At 39.6% G+C, this 21,021-nt stretch overlaps 2 protein-coding genes across 2 annotated transcripts in view; one reads left to right on the forward strand and one right to left on the reverse strand.

Moving 5' to 3' along the window:
* The window catches only part of LOC308364295 (prolyl endopeptidase), a 202,513-nt gene that overhangs the window by 127,863 nt on the left and 53,629 nt on the right, over positions 1-21,021 (reverse strand). The gene's annotated exons all lie outside the window — the stretch shown is intronic.
* anxa14 (annexin A14) lies at positions 9,941-15,153 on the forward strand (the record flags this gene model as incomplete). The annotated part of the gene is made up of 12 exons (XM_080837796.1): positions 9,941-9,976; positions 10,182-10,278; positions 10,418-10,506; positions 10,840-10,953; positions 11,913-12,003; positions 12,411-12,490; positions 12,691-12,729; positions 12,988-13,078; positions 13,394-13,501; positions 13,635-13,690; positions 13,790-13,897; positions 15,094-15,153. The coding sequence occupies 12 exons, from the start codon at positions 9,941-9,943 to the stop codon at positions 15,151-15,153; spliced, it is 969 nt and encodes a 322-aa protein (XP_080693922.1).

A 21,021-nucleotide genomic window follows, 5' to 3' on the forward strand; every position in this document is an offset into this window, starting at 1 on the left:
GCTTGAGGTGTTGGCTTAAAATGTGTATCCCTCTCATTTTCCAACTTATTGTAACACAGAGCTAATTTACTAACAAAGACACTTTGACACATTGTGACAACCAACCCATCACAGGGATGGTTGTCACACACTATGGGCAGTCCAGGGTATACGCAGGTATACGGAGTATACCCATTTTTTTTTTCAGTCAGCATTGCGTATACCCACTTCTCAAAACAGGGTGTTTATCCTGTGCTGTATGGGCTGCTTAAAAAAATTGCAAAAATAAGAGTATACCCACTTCTCCAGGGAACACTACACCACTGACTATGGGGTTGTTTGTCACAATGTTATTTAAATGGGAAAAATCTTAAAAAGAAGGCAAGAAGGCAGAACTAAATTTTAAAGTTGAATTGCATTGACAAGTTGACATATACATAACTTAACGCATCTTAACACAAAATGAGCAAGGAACATGAACATGAAACACATCTTTAGGCCAGCCTATAACAACAAGAAGAACAAAACAAATAACTCATGTGACAACCAACCCCAAAAGCCTAGAAGAAAAATACTGAGGAGCTGAATATTTTCAATTTGACATGAAAAACAAAAAAGGCCTCTCAACTCGAGTTCAACTGTCTTACTCCAGAAAAGACTATGTAGGTGAGCTCTGATCCCAATTCTGGACATTTCCATACCAAAATTCTGGAGACAGCGCCTTTTGGTGGCGAGATATAATGAGTGTGACACCAACCAGTGTGACAACTAACTCCGTTCTCCCCTAAACAATCGGGCCTCGAGCCGAATGCCACTTATTCTCAATGGATGAACAAAACATTTCTAAAGTTGACTGGAAGATAAAACAGAAATACTTTTAGTTGGCCCTAAAGCCAAAAGAGATGCACTTTCTACAAGGAAAGGACACTTTGGTAAACAGCAACAATTGGAAGAAGCAAGTCTGGGTGTCCAAGTGCTTTAACCTCTCCAGTCTTATAAACACTGTTTGTGTTTGCTGAATTAAGTGTCATATAAACAGAGTAAAGTAAATAAAGAAGTTCCACTGGATTGTGAGAATGAGTGTCATATCAAAGGTGTTCTAGTGCGAAGTACCTGAGCGAGTGAGGGGGCCCAGAGAGCCATACAGCAGACAAGCAGATGCAGATGCTTCATCCTGAAGACGGAGGTTAAGGTTGAGACTAAAGAAGACAGTACAGTCAGATACTCCTTAACTGTTCTAGGTTTGATGGTAGCATGGTCCAGTTAAACCCCTTTTGTGGTTTGATATATTGCTGTTGTGAGTCTGAGGCAGCTGTGATCTGTGTTTGCCTTTATACACAACCCTGACCTTGATTTGGGTATGTAAATAAGTACATACAATTTTCGTCTCAGTATTTCCTGATAACTAAAATGACATCGTCACACTGAACTCAACCCAGAAGGAAGTAAGGAAAAAATGCATCATTGCATGCATGATTTCCCTTGAAAAAATGCAATGAAGTAGGTGTGGACATCATGTTGTTATCAGGTTCATTAGCACATCAAAGGCTAACCAACCATTGATAGAGGTATGACTAACTATTACTATCTGAGGAGTTTATGGTCTTGCCAATCAGAAGATCAGTCTAGAAGTAGCTTCCTTAATCATATATCATATATTGTTATAAAGTAGACAAATGCCTCTCCTTCTTGGTGACTTCTATGATAAATAGTTTAATGATTTATTTGACTCTGTTGAGAATGCCAAGGTTTGAGACGATGCACTAAATGGCTTAGATAGGGTCTATGAGGCTTTGTGCAATTTGACCCTAACCAGATTCACAGATAAACATTCTGCACATGTATGCACAGCACATTCTGTATAGATGAAGAGGGGTCGGGGACTTTGTCACTCTACGTGTAGCAGGCTTACAGGCTGCATTTACAGTTCACCATTTTAACCATAGAAATGGGGGAAGATATATTATTCTGCCAAGTATTTTCTACGGTCCAAAGGTCAGTTTCAAAATACGGAGCTTGGGTAAATAAATAGCCTTCATCAGTTGCTTCCTAGAAAAACTCATGTGTGACTCAAAAGCAGAGACCAAATCCTCCGATGACTCCAATTACAATGCAAATAATATTTCTATTTGCCTAGCTGGCCAAGAGGACAAACTGTTCTCTGTCTGTTTTCTTTTGACATTTTGACTGGGGAGGTGTGAATAAAAGCCATGCGGTTTGCCCTCAGAAGGAGGCCTGGCATTCTCACCATGTGTTTGGTGCTGGTGCTTTGCACTCACTATTTTACTCTGTGTTTTTGGTTATATAGAAATAAATCGTACAACTCTGTGTTCTGTCTCCAATTTATTTTGCAGCTCAAGAGCCGGGTCGTAACACCTTGTTCACACTAACTCATAAGTCATAAATCGAAAACCACCACCCAATCTCACAAAATCCCCCCAGAATTAATATTCAATCCTTTGGTTGCCAAAACGTATTCTATAGACTTCCTGTTGCCCAATCTTGTTGTTTTGTTGATCCCCAACACCACATTTGTTCTTATATTGTCCTTCATACAAATATGTTTTAAATATATTTAAATCAGGGAAGGCATGGAATATGTCTGCAACTATGTCCCATTATTCTCTCTAAGCTTTGATGTGTTTCCTTATATTGTGATATCACACAACTCAATTGTGTTCACACCCTGCCTCTGCATCCTGGAAGGAAAATAAAAAATGACTAGATTTCTGATTTCCTGAAGTAAATACAGTGAAAATACAGTGAATGCCAAGCAAAAGTTTAACATTTCAAAATAAGTACATAAGTAAAATATCAGGTAATTTATTGCAATTAAAGGCATTTAGCGAGACAGAAGAGAAGGAGGGCAAAAAGGAAGAGGTGTGTAAAGACTGATAGATTGAAAGAGAGACAAAGGAAAAAGGAGACAGGTAATTCAGATGGTTGCTAGGGTAGTCATGGTGATTTTTATGGTAATTGTGTGTTTTCTATTCTGGTTGCTAGGGCGTTGCAAGGTAGTCATAGTGGTTGCTGTGGTTGTGGCTAGGGTAAATGAGAAAGGAGGGAATGGGAGGTCAAGTCATATTTATTTATATAGCATATTAAAAAATTGCTCACGCTGACCAAAGGGCTTTACAATTAAATCACAATCAAATAAAATATCAAAACAAATAAAAAAAAGAAGCAAAACAATAAGAATAATTTAATACAAAAGCAAATAGAAAAACAGAAGCAACACACAACTAAGCATCTATATACACACCATAAGAACAGAAACACCTCTAACAGAAAGCAAATATACAAATGATCAACTAATATCAGGGGGATCCTAATGCTAAAGAATTAAAGTAGGTTTTGAGAGTGAGGTAGAGAGAGGGGGAGTGAAATGCTTGGCTTTATACTTTGGGTAAAAAGACAGAGAAAAATCGAATGGATGAAATAAAGCATGAAGCCAGTGAAGCTGAAAAGAAGGAGATAAAACAGAGTTATAAACAGAGATGCGGAGAAGGTCTGAGAAAGATGAGAAAGAGAGAGAGAGGGAGTGAAGTGATTGGCCTCATATATTTGAGTTACAAAAAAGGAGAGATGATACAGTATAGAGGGATTAAGAGTTAAGAGGAAAGATGGGATGGATAGATAGATAGATAGATAGATAGATAGATAGATAGATAGATAGATAGATAGATAGATAGATAGACAGATGGATAGATAAATAGAAAGATAAAGTTTGAAGATAGAAAGAGTGGAGGGAGCTTCTAGAGAGAGAGAGAGAATGAGTGAAAGTAGGAAAGATAAAGGACCGGAAGCAGGGAGTGTTAGGTGAAAATACACCCTAGTTAACTCAGACTCCGGAGCAGCATGTAAGTACATTTATTAGACAAACAACAACAACAATTGCAATCGGGCTCCCCTCCCAGCACAAGGCTGAAAGTGAAGCAATGATAAACCCATCGCACAAGGTTTATAAAGTCAGAAGTTTAGCCTTTAGCAGGGATAACCACGTGGTGGATTTCTCACGTCTGAGGCTCCCTGTCTTGCAAGGAAGGCAGTTTTGCACAAGGTCGGAGGAAGCACAGTTTGCATCTTATCTCCTCTGGTCTAAACATGCTCTTGTACATATGCAGACTAAATGGCACCTAATATCCAAGTAACACACATGCAGAAATACAGAAAAGCCATGTTCCTGCTTTCATAAGCACATGATTCATATAAAGTAATTAATAATACAAGGCACTTGATTATTATATGCTGAAGTCATTAACAGTGTTTGGAAATAATCTCCATCAGGTAGGAAATGGTAAGAATGGAAAACATAGATATGGAAGACAGAGGGAAAAAAGATGCAAGGGTTGATTGAGGACTTTGAAAGTCAGATAAAGCTGACTGAAAACAGAGAAAAAGAGTGGGACGTGATGGACAGAGTAATAGAAAGAAAAAAAGGAAAGAGTGAAAAACAAGTCATCAGGGTGAAGAGCAGGAGTGAGGAGAATAAAGGAGAGAGAAAATGGAGTGATTGAAAGGGTGGCACTTGCATGGCATTTGGTTTGTTGACATTAACCACAATTGCCCTCACTGCTCATATTTAGTCTTTGATTTTCCATAAACCTCAGAGCAGTTTGTGCTGAGTTACAACAACCATGCCATTACGACTCAAACAGGTGACTCCCCAACTGCCCTTATTTAGTGTAAGCACTGAATGCTGTAACTTTGTGAACTGTACTGTAATACTATGAAATAAATAGCAACTAGATTTTGTTTCAATTTCAAAACAAATCAATGCATGAAATAACATTTTACTGCCCTTCTATACATAGGTATGCGGCGTCTCTCCTGTATTTAGTTTCCAGTATTCTGTAGAGTGAGAGACACTGAATGGATATTTGACCTAATCAGTGGTGTTGGATTCCTGTTGCACTGGGGGGGGGGAGGACAGCATGTTCTATTGTTCCTGTTATTCCAGTTTTTAAAAGGGAGTTTGGGGACCTTGAGCAAGGTTTTGCACTGTGTGATTCAGTGAGGAAAAACTAACACAGCTCAACGGTCTTTTGTCGTCTTTAGGGAGGGGGATGGATGGGTGAATTCTGATTGTAAAACAGACTCAACAGACGGCTCTACAGTAAGTAATACAGTACTATATTCTCGGCTTGTAAAGAAAAAAAACTCTACTTTTACAAATGTGTTACATCCAGCTTGTTGTGGGTAGGCATAGGTGGGTGGGTAGGTGTATGTTTTTGTATATCATTGTATACATCTGTATGTATTAGACTCTACCCTGGGCACTGTATATGTCATATGTTGTGCTTTGGTTGAGGAGGCAGCAGATATGCAGTGTGGTGAGCTTAAATCAGACCTCTCATCTTGATGGTGCCTATGATGGATGAACCGCCAATAACAGCCATGTTGAATCTATTGTAGTGATTTTATTTAATTACCACCACCAACATTTTTCTGAGTTTACAACATGAAGGAAAGACATGATTGTACGCTGATGATGAACTGAACAGAAGAACTGATGGATGTGTTGCAGTTAGTGCCACTACAGTGGACCACAGTGGACCAATCAGAAGAGACCAAATGTGAATGTTTCAGGTGTTGGTAGTACATTGAATTAGTAATCAAATACAACAGTCTGAAAGGGACATAATACGGAGCCCCTAAAGGGACATGAAAAAAAAAAAAAAAAAAAGGTTCGGGTGCGCACCTGAAAGTTTCGCGTTCGCACCTGAAACTTTCAGGTGAGCACACAAAACTTTTAGGTGCGCGCCTAAAAGTTTGCTGGTGCGCACCTGAAACTTTCAGGTGCTCACTTGAAACTTTCAGGTGCGCACCAGAACGTTTTCTTGTGTGCATTCCCATATGAAAATGTCAGTACAGGACATAACTCGTTTATATTTTGACCTGGGACTGCATTATAAAGACATAGATACTTTGCTTGCAACTCGTCATGGTTATGTTGTGTCTGAAAGACACTTAAAAAGAATTTTGAGGTCATGTAGTCTGTTTCGGCGCAGGGGATACACTGCTTTGGATCATGTTGTCAGTTTCATTGAAGAATGGCTGCAAACATCTGGCCAGCTCTGTGGATATAGGTTGATGTACACAAAATGCAAGGAGAGTGGATTACGCGTCAAGAAAGAAGAGGTTCGTTTAATTCTAAAAGAACTTGACCCAAGGGGTGTGGAACTTAGAAGAAGAAGACGGCTCCATCGCCGTAACTATTTTGCAAAAGGGCTCAATTATATTTGGCACTTCGACTCCTATGATAAACTGAAACCATTCGGTATCTGTATTAACGGCTGTATTGATGGCTTTTCTCGAAAGATTATCTGGATGAATGCATTCTCTACTAGCAGTGACCCAAAAATCATTGGAGGCTACTACATGGTGGCAGTACTGAAATTCGGTGGCTGTCCAAGGATTGTAAGAGGTGACCGTGGAACAGAGAATGTTAAAGTCAGAGACTTTCAACGTTTTCTCCTTCGCAACATTCACGACACCTCTGGCATTGACAGCTACATCGAAGGGGCAAGCACAGCTAATCAGCGCATAGAGAGTTGGTGGGGCTTCCTCAGAAGGGAATCAAGGGAATTCTTCATCGCTCTCTTTACTGACCTGAAGGACTGTGGTTTGTTCGGTGGTACATATTCGGACAGAAGTCTTATTCAGTTAAGCTTCATGGGTATCATTCAGGTAAGAAACAACAAAAAGCACGCACATCCCAAATTCTCAATGTCTCCAGACTAAAGAGTGAAAACATGAGAAAAAGGAAAAGTCTGCACACCAGCCACAGCTCCAGAGCAATAATGTTTTATATCAGCGAATAACGTTTCAGGTCGAAGACCCTTCTTTAGACTTGAGATAGGTGAAAGTACAACCTCAAGTTATACCCACATGATGGGTCACCTGATTTATCATGTGACATGTAAAAGTGTAGGTAAATAAATAGTATTAAAGAAATAATAATAAAAAAATATCTAGATCATTATACACGTTACATTAGACACTATATAAAAAAGAGGAGAACAATATGCACAAGAATGTTAACACAATCACATGACAACACATCAGGCATAAACCTGCCTCAGGAGCTGCTGATCCAGTTTTACACTGAAGTCATTGAGTCTGTTCTCTGCTCATCTATCACTGTCTGGTTTGGATCGGCCACTAAACTGGACAGGAATAGACTACAACGGACAGTCAGATCAGCAGAAATCATCATTGGTGCCGACCTGCCCACCATCCAGGACCTGTACACCACCAGAGCCAGGAAACGGGCAGGGAAAATTATTGCAGACCCCTCACACCCTGGACATAATCTGTTTCAGCTCCTCCCCTCTGGCAGGCGCTACAGATCCCTGCACACCAAAACCACCAGACACAGGAACAGTTTTTTTCCCCTTGTCGTCACCTTAATGAACACTTGAAAATGTATTATATTTATTATTATATTTATATTACATTATATTTATTTATTTGATCCTAAACTGTTGTGATATATTGCACATTTTCAGTTAAAGTACATTGAGAGCAACTAAACACCACAACAAATTCCTTGTATATGAAAATGTACTTGGCCAATAAACATGATTCTGATTCTGATTCTGATAAACAACCATCATACAGTCATGTAACCCTATGTATCAGGTAAGATCATAATGTTGGTAAACCTTAATCTTCAATGGTGGCCCACATTTTTTTAAACATTCTCCAAGTAGCAGACACTGAATGGGTGTGAATACTGTACAGGACTCATATGTCTCTTTGTGTCCACTAGTCTTAATTACTGTCATCCATGTGGTGTCCTACAATAATCATTCATAATAGAAGCAAAAATGGCTTTAACTTTTTGTGCATGGAAGCGCACCGGTCTGCTGGTCCTTTTCACCAGACGTCAGGTCCAGAGCTGTCCACGGTGCTGACAGGGCATGTGTATAAACAGCTTGCTTCAGACAAATGGTACAACAACCCCAGACTCAACAATGCAAAAGATCTGAAGGCCACTATCAGTGCAACTTGGGCTTCCATAACACCTCAGCAGTGCCAGAGACTGATCCCCTCCAAGCCAAGCTGCATTGCTGCACAAATTCATGTAAAAGGAGCCCCGACCAAGTGTACATCTTCACACTTTTCAGTAGTCCAACATTTCTGTGTTAAAAATCTCGATTGGTCTCTTAGGTAATATTCTAATTTTCTGAGATACTGAATTTGGGGTTTTCATTAGCTGTCAGTTATAATCATCAAAATTAAAAGAAATAAACACTTGAAATATATCAGTCTGTGTGAAATGAATCTGCATAATATATGAGTTTTACTTTTTGAATAGAATTACTGAAATAAATCAACTTTTTGATGATATTCTAATTTATTGAGATGCACCTGTACAATTAACAGGAGCTACCACATGAACATGAGCACATGACCTGCAGCATGTTACAATAGGAACTTAGCTGAACATAGCATATCAATACAATGCACATTAATATTAGCACTACTGTTGCATATTTGGCAAGTGAGTAAAGCATATTCGGTACACCTTTCACGTAGGTATATACAGTGATAATAAAGGCACTACTTTACATTCACATTCAGAAGGAAATGTACCCTAACATCTCTAAGTGGCTAGGTCCACAATTAACCCATGATCATTTCAATCGCGGTAAAAAAGCCCATGCGAATCGCGTGCCTCACGCTTATACAAAGTTTCTGAATTACTTCAAAACACTACACAAACGTAACACAGGTACTCACTTGTTACTGAACGCACACAAGGTTGGAAATACACATCAAACACGCTTGGACTCTAATAAACAATTAAACACAGTCACTTCACGGCAGCTCTCTCCAGAACTTTCTTCACCAACTGAGAAAATGTACACAGTTCGCGGCAGTGCTGCGTGCTGGTTTGGAGGCAAGCAATATGACTAACCTAAAGTCGGCCCTCTGTTACATCTATATTCATATCTAAAATGTACATTTATATTTACCTTATCGTCTTTCAATTGGTTTATTAGACTATTTGGTATATTTCGGCCTTTCAGGAAAGAGGACAAGTCATCTTCCTCTGCCATATTGCCCGAGGTAGTCGCACGCAGATTCAGCTCCTGTGTCTATGGAAGTTTCAGGTGCGCACCTGCACGTTTCACGTGCTCACCTGAAAGTTTCGCGTGCTCACCTGAAAGTTTCAGGTGCGCACCAGAAAAGTTTTGCGTGCTCACCTGAAACTTTCTGGTGCGCACGCAAAACTTTCAGGTGCGCACCTCAAACGTTTTATTTTTATTATTTTTTTTATGTCCCTTTAGGGGCTCCGTAACATAAAGACACAGAGGGAGAGACAAGGAAGCAAAGAAAGTGTGACAGAAAACAACTGAGTCAGAGAGGGAAAAAGAAGGTGAGTGAATGAGTGGGAGTCAGAGAGAAAGAATGAGAGCGATACATTGTATATGTAGTAATACTGCAAATAAAGCCTATTTGAGTTGAACTGAGAGTGAAAGAGAGTGATAGAGAGAGAGCAAGAGAGAGAGAAAGAGGAAGAGAGGGAGAGAGGGGTGGGGGGAGCCACATAAGATGAGAAACAAACACTGTCTTCCCTCAGTTCAGACACAGCCTCCTCTCTCTCCAGCACTGGTATATCACCACACTCGTTCCATCGATTTGATCATATTTATGGCTTTTATCGTGAAAACTGTCAAAAGGGCTGTCACTTGTTGGCAGGATGAGGATATTTCATTTAGAGAATCTACTTCTATACTTCTGCTTGAAGATAGTCCTTACTTTGTGTGATTTGGATCCAAAAAGACATATCAACCCTTTTGTTTAATGTGAATAATATTTGAAGTGGTCTGCAGTTTAGAATTATGTTCTGGCTCAGATGTGGTCATTGTTGAATGGTGTGAGGCTGTATGAGTATTGTAGTAATTTCTTTAACACACCTGTTTCCTTGTGTATCTCCAGTCACCAGCAGATGAAGGACTACACAATGGAGACAGAAATGAGCACGGTAATGCTCTGTATATTGTAATTCTGTCTTTGCTTAGTATAGTCAATGGAATGGCCTTTGTTGTTAATGTAACTCATCAATGTAATTTTCTGCAAAAAGAATACAACAGACTAGAGGGCATGTGTGTGAATACATTATGACATTTGAATGAGAACAGAGTGGAATTGACCAATGAGCCTTATACCCCCTCTCCCCCTACCCATAGGACATGTGTTGGGGAACCCTGGGCTCCGTGAGGCCCTTCCCCAACTTCCGTCCAGAGAAAGACATTGCAGTCATCGAGAGTGCCTGTCAGCAGAAAGGTGCTACTTTTCACTCAGTTCCTGGCCATAGTCTCTTCAAAGTGTTTTTCTTCTTTTTTGAATTGAATACGTATGTTTTGTAATGTCAAACTTGAGTTGAGTGTTTGATTTGGATGGTAATCTGGGGAAATACTGACAGATGTGAAGACCCTGGTGAGAATCATGACAAACAGAGACAATGCCCAAAGACAGAGCCTGGTCAAAGACTACCTCTCAACCACAAGCAAGGTAAAGCTAAAAATATATCTTTTCATCTCTACACTACAGCAGGCCCTATTATTACTCACTCTCTCTCTATCTCTCTGTTTGAGTGTGTGTGTATGTGTGTGTGTGTGTGTGTGTGTGTGTGTGTGTGTGTGTGTGTGTGTGTGTGTGTGTGTGTGTGTGTGTGTGTGTGTGTGTGTGTGTGTGTGGGTGTGCATATGTGTGTGTGTATGTGCGTGTGCGTATGTGTGTGTGTGTGCGAGTATGTGCTTGTGTGCGTGGGTTTGCGTGTGTGTGTTTTTATGTGTGTGATTGTGCGTATTTGTGTACGTGCATGTATGTGCTCGTGTGTGCCAGGAGCTGACAGCAGACTTGAAGAAGGCCCTGTCTGGGGACCTGGAGTCACTGATGCTTGATCTTCTGCTGACCCCAGATCAGTTTGATGCACAGCGTCTGCACCAGGCCATGAAAGTGAGATGTTCAGAAATGCAAGCTCTACAGGAATACTGTTTACTATGCCTTTAATAGCACCACTGATGGTGTCATGTTATCTAATTTTCCTTGTCTCGTGGGTGACTGAGGTATGTTATTAATCAAACACATGTTTGACATAGTTAGGATTTCTCACGTGTATGAGAGACGTAGATAGCAGCTCAGTGGGGGATCTAGTGCCAGTCACAGTCGTGTCTCTCCACCTTCCTGCAGAGTTTATCATAGGCAGGGAGCTCCCAGCCCTGCAGGATATCTTCCATACACAATGCATCAGGAAAGCTGGCAGGATCCTTAAAGACTGCTACCATCCATCCTATAAACTTTTTTCCCCTTTGCCATCTGGTAGGCGTTACCGAAGTATTCGATCTCGCACCCGTAGATTGGAGAGCAGTTTCTTTCCCAGGGCCATCAGGCTTTTAAATGGACAGTGATAGAGTTTGATACACATTTGATTTGTCTTTAGGTTAGTATAGGTATATTAGGTTAGTTTAGGTTACTATATGTGTATTATATGTTTAGCAGATGGTATTGTATATTTATATTTATTTTGTATATTTATTAAAATGTGGAATTTATGTTCAGAGTACTTATATGTTATGTTATGTTATTTTATGTTATGCTATGGTAGGTTGTTGTACGGTGTCTTGTCCCAAGAATTTCAATGCCCAGTCTGACTCTGTTTTTCTGTGTATATGACAAATAAATACTTGAACTTGAACTTGAACTTCCCATCTGGCTGTACTGCAAATTGATTAGATAGTGACACAGTAAAACAAGGCCTTTGTGCTCTTAGCAGAGATGTACATGTGGGCATGAGTGGGTTTGGTCAGTCACTTACGTGTGTGTGTGTGTGTGTGTGTGTGTGTGTGTGTGTGTGTGTGTGTGTGTGTGTGTGTGTGTGTGTGTGTGTCTGTGTGTGTGTGTGTGTGTGTCCTCAGGGATTGGGCACAGATGAAGAGACCTTATTAGAGGTATTGTGCACAAGAACACCACCACAGCTGAAAGACATCACTTCAGCCTATAACAGAAGTAAGTAGCCCTGCTTAAGAGAGGCTTTGCATGAACTAGTCAACACATAGAAAAAAAAGGTTTTGATCTTATTTGTTAAGTAACACCTCTTCATAGGGACTCTTAAAGTTATGCTTACAACCATTTCATCAAGAGGTCTTTGTAGAAGTATAGGTATTGGTTTCTCAGCTATCATCCCAATTAGACAACTATAAGCTCCCAAAGTTCAATGTAAAGCAAATAAAGACTTTTTGAAGAAGTTTTCTTTCATTAAATACATATATTAAGCTACAATTTTGAGTGATTAATATTTGACAGAAATGATTTAGACTTATCTGTGGCTTCCTTACTTTTCACATCATACTACAGTCTTACATCTGGTCAGACTGGCCTGGTCACTGAACACACATGTCATTGTTTCTTCACAGTGTACCAGAAAGATCTGGAGAAAGATTTGGAAGGTGAAACCAGTGGAGAATTTACCAAGCTACTGCTCGCAATAATCAAGGTAACCTCAGTTTGTTGTCCAGACAATGTTTGCAAAAAGATACTTTTCAAAACCTACTTCAACCACACAAGGTATAGACCTTGGTGATAGGGACTCATAAGAGAAATTTCACAACTTTGGAGTGGTTAGCGGTTTGCCATGTTGTTATTCTACAGAGCACCTGAGCTAAGCTTTGGCTATTTTTGTGTTGTTCCTTGCAGAAAGAGAATGGAACAGGAACGGTTGACCAGGATGTCAATGTGAGAAAGTTCTATGGTTTTTATTGTATCATTAAATTGATTATTGTGTAATGTAAGTATGGAATCAGAAGTAAATGTGTAGACTGAGACCACAACACTACAGAGCCTTTAACAGGACATAATGGCAAAATATTTTTACCGAAACATTAGGAAACCACAAGATAATAAGAGAATAATGAAAGACATGATGCTTTGGAACACTCTAAACTTTTTCTATTTTTATTTTTATGGTATACGAATGTCTGTGCACAACTATAGTGTCTTTCTGAAGAACTGAAGGGTGAGAAGGCAGATGCTGCACCTTGGATCACCCTCCTTACGACCAAATGCCCAGACCATCTTAGGAAAGGTATTGCTTGGCACAGTGCACACGCATACTAATTCTTTTGTATGTCTGTGGTTTCAACAATTTTTTTAGTTTAACAGTGGAAATAAATTGGCATAATACTGTGTTAGGTAGATTAGTGGTGCAGTGATGGTGCAAGGAATGGCTCCTACAACGTGGCAAGATTTAAAACCTTTGTTGAACTTTAGATTTCCTTCCTAGATGAAATCTCGATCAAATTCCACTGTTTCTGTGAAATTTAAATGGTGAGTGTGCTGGAGCTTCAATGTCAATAAAGTGTCACTGAAATCACTCAACTCCGATGTGAATGGTACTTAGTACTCACCAGACTGGAAGGAGCTATTGGGCACCCAGTGGACGAGGCTTTGGAAAAACGTTTTGGAGGGTTCATGTCTGGAGACCTGAAGCTTGGCTTGACAACCCTTGGTGAGTGAGTTAGAGAGAGAGAGTGGAAGAGAGAAAGAGAGGGGAGGAGAGAGAGAGGGAGAGAGAGAGAGAGATTAAGTGATTAAGTGTGCATGTGTTTATTACTATAATTATTATGGTTGTTGTTCTGCAGTGCATTGCATACAAAATCCAGCTACTTACCTGGCTAAACGACTGCAAAGCATGAAGGTACTGCACGCCTTATCCCAAACCTCCATTCTTCTCCCTAGCTTCTTAAGCTTGCGTTATGTGTAACATGATTGTGTGTATATGTGTATATTCCCTAAGGGAGGTGTGGTGCAGGGTGTGCTGGTGTCACACTGTGAGGAGGATCTGCTGATAGTCAGGGTAGCATACCTCAGAGAGACAGGCACCTCTCTTTACTCCGCTTTACAGGTACCACACACACACACACACACACACACACACACACACACACACACACACACACACAAAGTATCTCATAGGGTCAGTCTTGTGTTAATTCTGTCTGGTTTTTAACCTAAAGGGACCTTGTGTGCTAATAAGTAGAAAGGAAGTGAGAGAGAATTTATCTAGCCATGTGAGGTGATTGTTTGCAGTGGATGACAAAGCGACATAGTTGTCCTAACCCACACTTTCCAGGTTATGATAGTACCTCAATATCATTCTAAATCCAAATGTGGAAAACAGTCCAGTAACATCATAAATATTATTATTTAATTATTCTTCAGTGACTTAAATTTAAAGATCTTTCGATAAATTCTTATTGTGTGCCCAGTTTACGCTGTGCAAGTTGGCCTGCACAAACTCAGAGTGAACATCAAAGTGAACAGATCATCTAACAGACCCTTCAATGCAAGGCACGACTCATAAAAAAGTGATAATATTCATGTTATCAAGGTTTGGGCCGCTTGGGAATAAAACAGTTTGAATAGCGGAATGATTGAACAATCGAGTCATTGAAAAGAGTCAGCAACATTAACTTTAACCCCTGTCAGGACTCAAGGTACAAGGGGAGATCATGGCCTCTTAATAAATATATATGAAAAATTGGCAGAGAAGATTTGGCAAATTTTTCATGGGCACAACCCACATACTCAACTCTGCTGCTCATCCCCCAAATGCAATTTTCTTACTACAGTGGCACCATCTAAAGGTAAATAAACAGGCTTTCCAATGGTATAAGATTTATTGCAAAGAAGCATTACTACAATAAAGAAACAATATACCAAACACACATTTCCTTACTTTTTGTGCTCTGTTAATATAAAAATACACAATCATATTAATCATCAGTTGCATACATTTTCTAAAGAAATCCACTTTCCACAGAAAAACTCAATAACACTCCTATATACAACACACAATTACAATAACAATCTATCTTTTAAAAGTAAAACAATCAGTATTTCACCACAGAGCAGTAATCTCAAATCAGACTGAAGTACAATACCACAATGATCAAATAATACAATGCACTTATGTGTAACACTACAATTATAGATAGAACTCTTAAATTATAAACATCACAATGTAGATTGATATGCAAATAGAAGTCTTTATAAGATTTGTCTGTATTAAAGCAGATATGTTACTGTTTCTTTTTGCAGTGTCAATTCAAAGGGGATTTTCAAAATGCTCTTTTGGCTCTGTGTCGAGCAGAAGATTAGCTGATAATGTAGAGGACACCGCGGAGACATCACGTCACGAAGATGTCATGTCACTGTTTGTCTCTGAGGATAACTCATATATCAAGATGAAGATAGAGGAAATTATATACATACTACTGTAATAAAGTTTCTACACACTGATTAATAAACTACGACTGAATACTACATTGTTTCACTCCTCAAGTCACTTTTTAGAGCAAGCTGTAAAAATGCTGTAAGTTTGAACATATTTAAAGACATATTAACATTATGTCAACATAAGTCATAGAACCACTGCAGTAGACTCCTAATAATCTCATTGTTCACTGGCCAACAACAGTCCAGATTTCCTTAAACAGATCTTGATTTTCGAGTGCTGGATGTCATTGTAAGACCAAATGGGGGCAGTGTCTACCACAACATGAGTGGCAACATGGGCAGCATGCAGATCACCAAGCTAGTGCTGATACCAGAGGTGCTCCCAGTGGAAGCTGTTGGGTTGGTAGATCTTGTTGTTGTGGATGTATTCATGGTTGTTGATGTGGTAGTCTGTGCTGTGGTTTTCTCACTGATTGTCTTTGTAGTAGCTGAGGTGTTTCCCAGTGCTGTTGTTTTCAGTACAGGTATGTTTTTTATCATGGCTGCAGCTGTGGTGATTTTAATTGTTGTTGTTGTTGTTGTTGTTGTAGGTACATCTGCATAGGCTGTTTTTCTTTTCTGTGCAGTTGTGGGAATTCCCATGGTTGCCAGGAACGTAGCTCTGTTATCTACCATGGACGCATTTGCTGGAGGCCTATCTGTGGTGTTTGTTGTAGGTGCACCTAATGCATTCGTGATGGTTGTCTTTTCTGTGGCGTTTTTTTCAGTGTCCCCTGTGGTTACCATTGTACTAGCCATTGTAGGTACAGCTGGAGTATCTGCTGTGGTGAATCCCATGGTTGTCAGGAACGTAGCTCTGTTATCTGCCATGGATGTCTTTGCTGGAGGCCTATCTGTTGTGTTTGCCAAGGTGATGTTTGTTGTAGGTGCACCTGTTGCATTTGTGATGGTTGTCTTTTCTGTGGTTGTAGCTGTGGTGAATGTCATTGTATTTGCTGTTGTAGGTATAGCTGTAGTGTTTTGTATGGTTGTTGTTTTCTGTGCAGCACTGGTGACTGCCCTGACTTTTGTAGCTATTTCAGCTGTATTTGCCACGGCTGTCTGTGCTGCAGCTGTGGTGATTTTAATTGTTGTTGTTGTTGTAGGTACAGGTGCAGAGGTGGTTCTTCCTTTCGGTGAAGTTGTGGTATCTATAATGGATTCCAAAGTTGTACCTGTGGTGTTTGCCAAGGTTGTCTGTCCTGTATGTGTAGTGTTCTTAGTCTTGCCTGTGGCATTTTTTTCAGTTTCCCCTGTGGTTACCATTGTACTACCCATTGCAGGTACAGCTGGAGTATCTGCTGTGGTTGTTTTCTGTGTAGTTGTGGTGACTCCCATGGTTGTCAGGAACGTAGCTCTGTTATCTGCCATTGATGTATTTGCTGGAGGCCTATCTGTTGTGTTTGCCAAGGTGATGTTTGTTGTAGGTGCACCAGTTGCATTTGTGATGGTTGTCTTTGCTGTGGTTGTAGCTGTGCTGACTGTCATTGTATTTGCTGTTGTAGGTGTAGCTGTAGCTTTTTGTATGGTTGTTGTTTTCTGTGCAGCACTGGTGACCACAATGATTGTAGCTGTATTCATGGCATTGTCCTGGGTTGACTCTGATGCATCTGTGGTACTTCCCATTGTGGTTGTTGGTAATGCCTTTAATTCAAAGTAACAAATGATCTGTCTTAGAATTGTATTAAATCAAAGCAATTTCTCAATGCATTGTGACTTGCATCTCCTGAACCACCAAGGTGACATTATGGAGTTGGAATAGTTTCTAAATTCACAAATAAATGTCATGCAATTCACAAATGTATTTCCTGTCCTGCCTTTCTGTCAGTTTACCCCATTTGCCTTTCTCATGCCACCATTTTTGATAGCAATAGGTAAAGTTACCCAGGTCACATCCAGTCAACAATGGCTTCCTCCAGGAAATATAACTGTCTCACTGATGTTCTCAAGATCTTTTACAAATCTGCCACAACTCAAGCTGAAACGGTGGACATGTATAGCATGTGACATAAACCAATGCTTGTATGAAAACATCACAGTTGGTTTGACATAAATACGTCAATCAATGCGTGTTAAATATATTTTTCTTTGCCTAATATTGAATATAAAACTGGTCACGGATGCTCTTGTGTTTTCCCATCAGGTTACTTCCCTGCATCTGGGGATATCACGTATCATTGGTATATCTATATGCACAGTCACCAGTAACCTTAGGTTACACCACCGCAAAGGTCACTTCGACCTCAGCCGGCACATCCCTGGTCCATAGAACATTACACAGGAAAAGGCTGTTTCCTAATCCTCATCTTGTTCCATCATCATCATCATCATCATCATCGAGAGAGAGAGAGCTTCTCTTGAAATAAACTTGCAGCTCTCTCACCCCCCTCCCTTCTCCCAGCACAGGGATAGCAATGCTCTCAAACTTTCTCAAGTAAATAAATAATGGGAAAAAGATAATCATCTGTGTACGTGCACCTTTCTCGTGAGCTTTGATTGAAAGTAGAACGTCAGGCAAATCAGTTTAATCACTTCACTTCACCTCAAAAACAGGATACCACTGCTTTTCACAACAAGTAATTTGTGTGATTATCTCCAAGTGAGTGGGTTATCAGTTCTTGTTAGGTACGTTTCTCAAAATGCATCTCTGTCATGTCTGTATCGTGTTAGTCTTGAACATCAGCAGAAGAATCGCCATAGACTTTCAAACTTGATATTTTTTTTAAATATCGTTTGTACAAAAAAATTGTCTAACATAAAAAAAAAGCTAAATATCTCTTGTACTCTGAGGTTTGGATGTTCAACTGACACTATTAAAACTGATTTTGAAGTCAAAGACAGCCAGACTGTCACACACACCCACGGCAATATTGTAATTTTCTTATATTGTAATCTCGTCTGAGGCATTCACTTGGAAGGTTTTGCTCAACAATGCTGTTGGTCAACTTTAACCAAACATTTAATTAATTAACTTCGGCCAGGTGCTACTCCAAAGTGCCTTTGATCACATCTTTACCTACCACTCACTGTACGCTCGTGCAAAAGTGGCTTTTTCTGCCAGCCGCTATCCTCCTCAGATTAAAGGTCCTCTGAGTTTTTTTCTGAGAAGGTATGGATAAAAGGCATGTTGTTTGCCTTTAGAGAAAGCGAGTAACTCACCTCACTTTTGAGACTGGTGCTCACTATGTATTTTTTGCGCTTTGTTTTATATGAATACCCTTGATTTCAATACAATTTGTTTATTTATTGAAATAAACCCCCTAATTTCGTAAACTCTGTGGTTTGTCTCCGATGTAAACAGAGCTTGTAGGAGAAGGTGTGACTTTCAGCTGAATTAAGTGAAATTGTTTAGTTTGTACAGATTAAGTATTGTGTTTTAATATGAACTAGCAGATGTTCTGAAGTAGCTGGGTGAAATAGTATTTGGTTGATATCATAGTCTAAAAGGTCATTTGTGAAGCGCACAACATTTATACGTGAATCAGGAAATGTATTAACATATGAATTGTGTGACATATATTTGTGAATCACAAATTAATTTGTGAATTGGGTGACATATATTTGGGCATTTAGAAAACTATTCTTACTCCATAAGGCATCTCCACCTTTATGCAAACAGTCACCTTAAATCAGAATAATTAAACAGAAGTGCACGACAAAGGAACAGAGGTTGCAGAATCACAATAAATCTCATTACTCAACAATAACTCAGAACATTGATTTACAGGGATGAATTTCCAAATCCAGCAACCGTATTAAATGTTTTTTTGTGTCATCAGCTTCACTGCTAATTTGTCTTTTTAGTTCAGGAATAGGTTGGATGTTCTCGTCAACAAACAGCACACAGACGCACGCACACACACGCACACGCACACGCACACGCACACGCACACGCACACGCACACGCGCACACACACACACACACACACACACACACACACACACACACACACACACACACACACACACACACACACACACACACACACACACACACACACAATCACACACAATCACACACACATATGCACACAGACCATCCTATACAATTTTAACATGAAGTAATGCTGTTACAGTGAGAACCTGCTTAACAGGTGCACTCTCCTATTAAGCTTTACTAAATGTGCTATTGAAAAAGTACCTGAAATATTTTGAGGCCCCAGACCGCCGTGCTGCAGACAAGGAGATGCAGGAGCTTCATGGTGAAGATTCAGGCCACAGATACAGAACAGATAATCCTGAAATCCCAAGGGTATTCTTGGCTGCAGGGGATGTGTGTGTGTCCCAGCTCTCCCTCTTCTTCTGTGTCATCTGAGGCAGCTTTCAATAATTTTTGCCTTTATATCTGGCGCCACCTTGATCTGGCTTAATATCTAACCCCACCAGGGGTTTTCTCATAAGACTGGTACTCCTAATGCAGCCAACAAAACTCTCAAGTAGAAGTCAGTTGTCATCCTACTGTGTTATGTAAATGTAGAGAGATTTACTATCATTATTGTATAATATATGCCTTGATTTTTTCCCTTATAAACCACAAGAAAATATTAGATATCACACAATATATGTCCTTTGGTAATGAAATACTGTAAGGGATGATATATAGTATCAGTATAGTTCGCTGGTCAGTATTGGAAAATAAGTCCCGACAGGACCAACAGGACAGGTCTTACATACTACATTATCCTGCTTATTATATGTAAGTAAACATATAATAAGCAGGATAATGTAGTATGTAAGACCTGTCCTGTTGGTCCTGTCGGGACTTATATGCCAAAACATGCCAAAAAGGCATTCCTACAAAATACTTAATTTCAATGATTTTGCTGCCGTTTCATGACTTGTTCTTCACACAAATATAACTTTAAAGTTTCAGGTGTTGCATAGCAACCTGTTTCTTGCTGACTGTTACAATGAATTTCTGTCACGTTAAGTGAATGGACTACTTGCCGAATTATATGAAAGATGTGAATTAGAAGCACAAAACCTGTTGCCAATGGCAGTGGTCCTGCTTTTTTTGCCAGGGTCATTATAAAGAAATATCAGGGTACACAATTTTAACAAAATATATCATATTATAGTACTTAAGGACAAAATGTATGGTATTCCTGCTTAAAATACAACCTACAAAAATCTACAGTGAATATGAAGAGAAAGATGTATGAAGATATGATGCATGGTTGACTGGAAGACAAGATTAACCAATATTTGTTCACTTTGGTTTTAATGTCACGAAAATGTCCAGAAGTGTGGAGCACCTGGAATACATACTGCCTGTTTTCATTAAAGATTGTAAAATAGAATGGGTCATTGGAGAAGAAACAACATTTTCAAATGACAAAAAAAACCATGATTAATGAGTAAAACTAATTATTCTGCCGTGGCAAATTTGCAGTAACACCTCAGATAAGTGTCCCAACATTAGGGCGTTGGGCCCCAAGATGGTACAATTTTAATGAAAATGAAACTTAACATTTCAGCGAAAGCTGAAGTGAAACTTCTTGTGTTATCTCTTTGGGGTTAGAAGGACAGTTAAAAGGAATTCCTAGGAAGGGAGTGGGCAGCCATAAAATTCTTGCAAGTCACATAGACCACAGAAAAGTAGTCATTCAATGGCGCCACAGTTCAGTGTTCCTCGCAACAGTGATCCTGGCCTGCTATACAGCTATGCAAAAAACCTGGCTATGGCTGCCCTACAGAGAAAAGTAATGCAATATCTTGAAACATTATAGAATACAAAAATTGAATTCAGGA

Source organism: Sprattus sprattus (genome assembly GCF_963457725.1).
Source record: "Sprattus sprattus genome assembly, chromosome: 4".
NCBI lineage: Eukaryota > Metazoa > Chordata > Actinopteri > Clupeiformes > Clupeidae > Sprattus > Sprattus sprattus.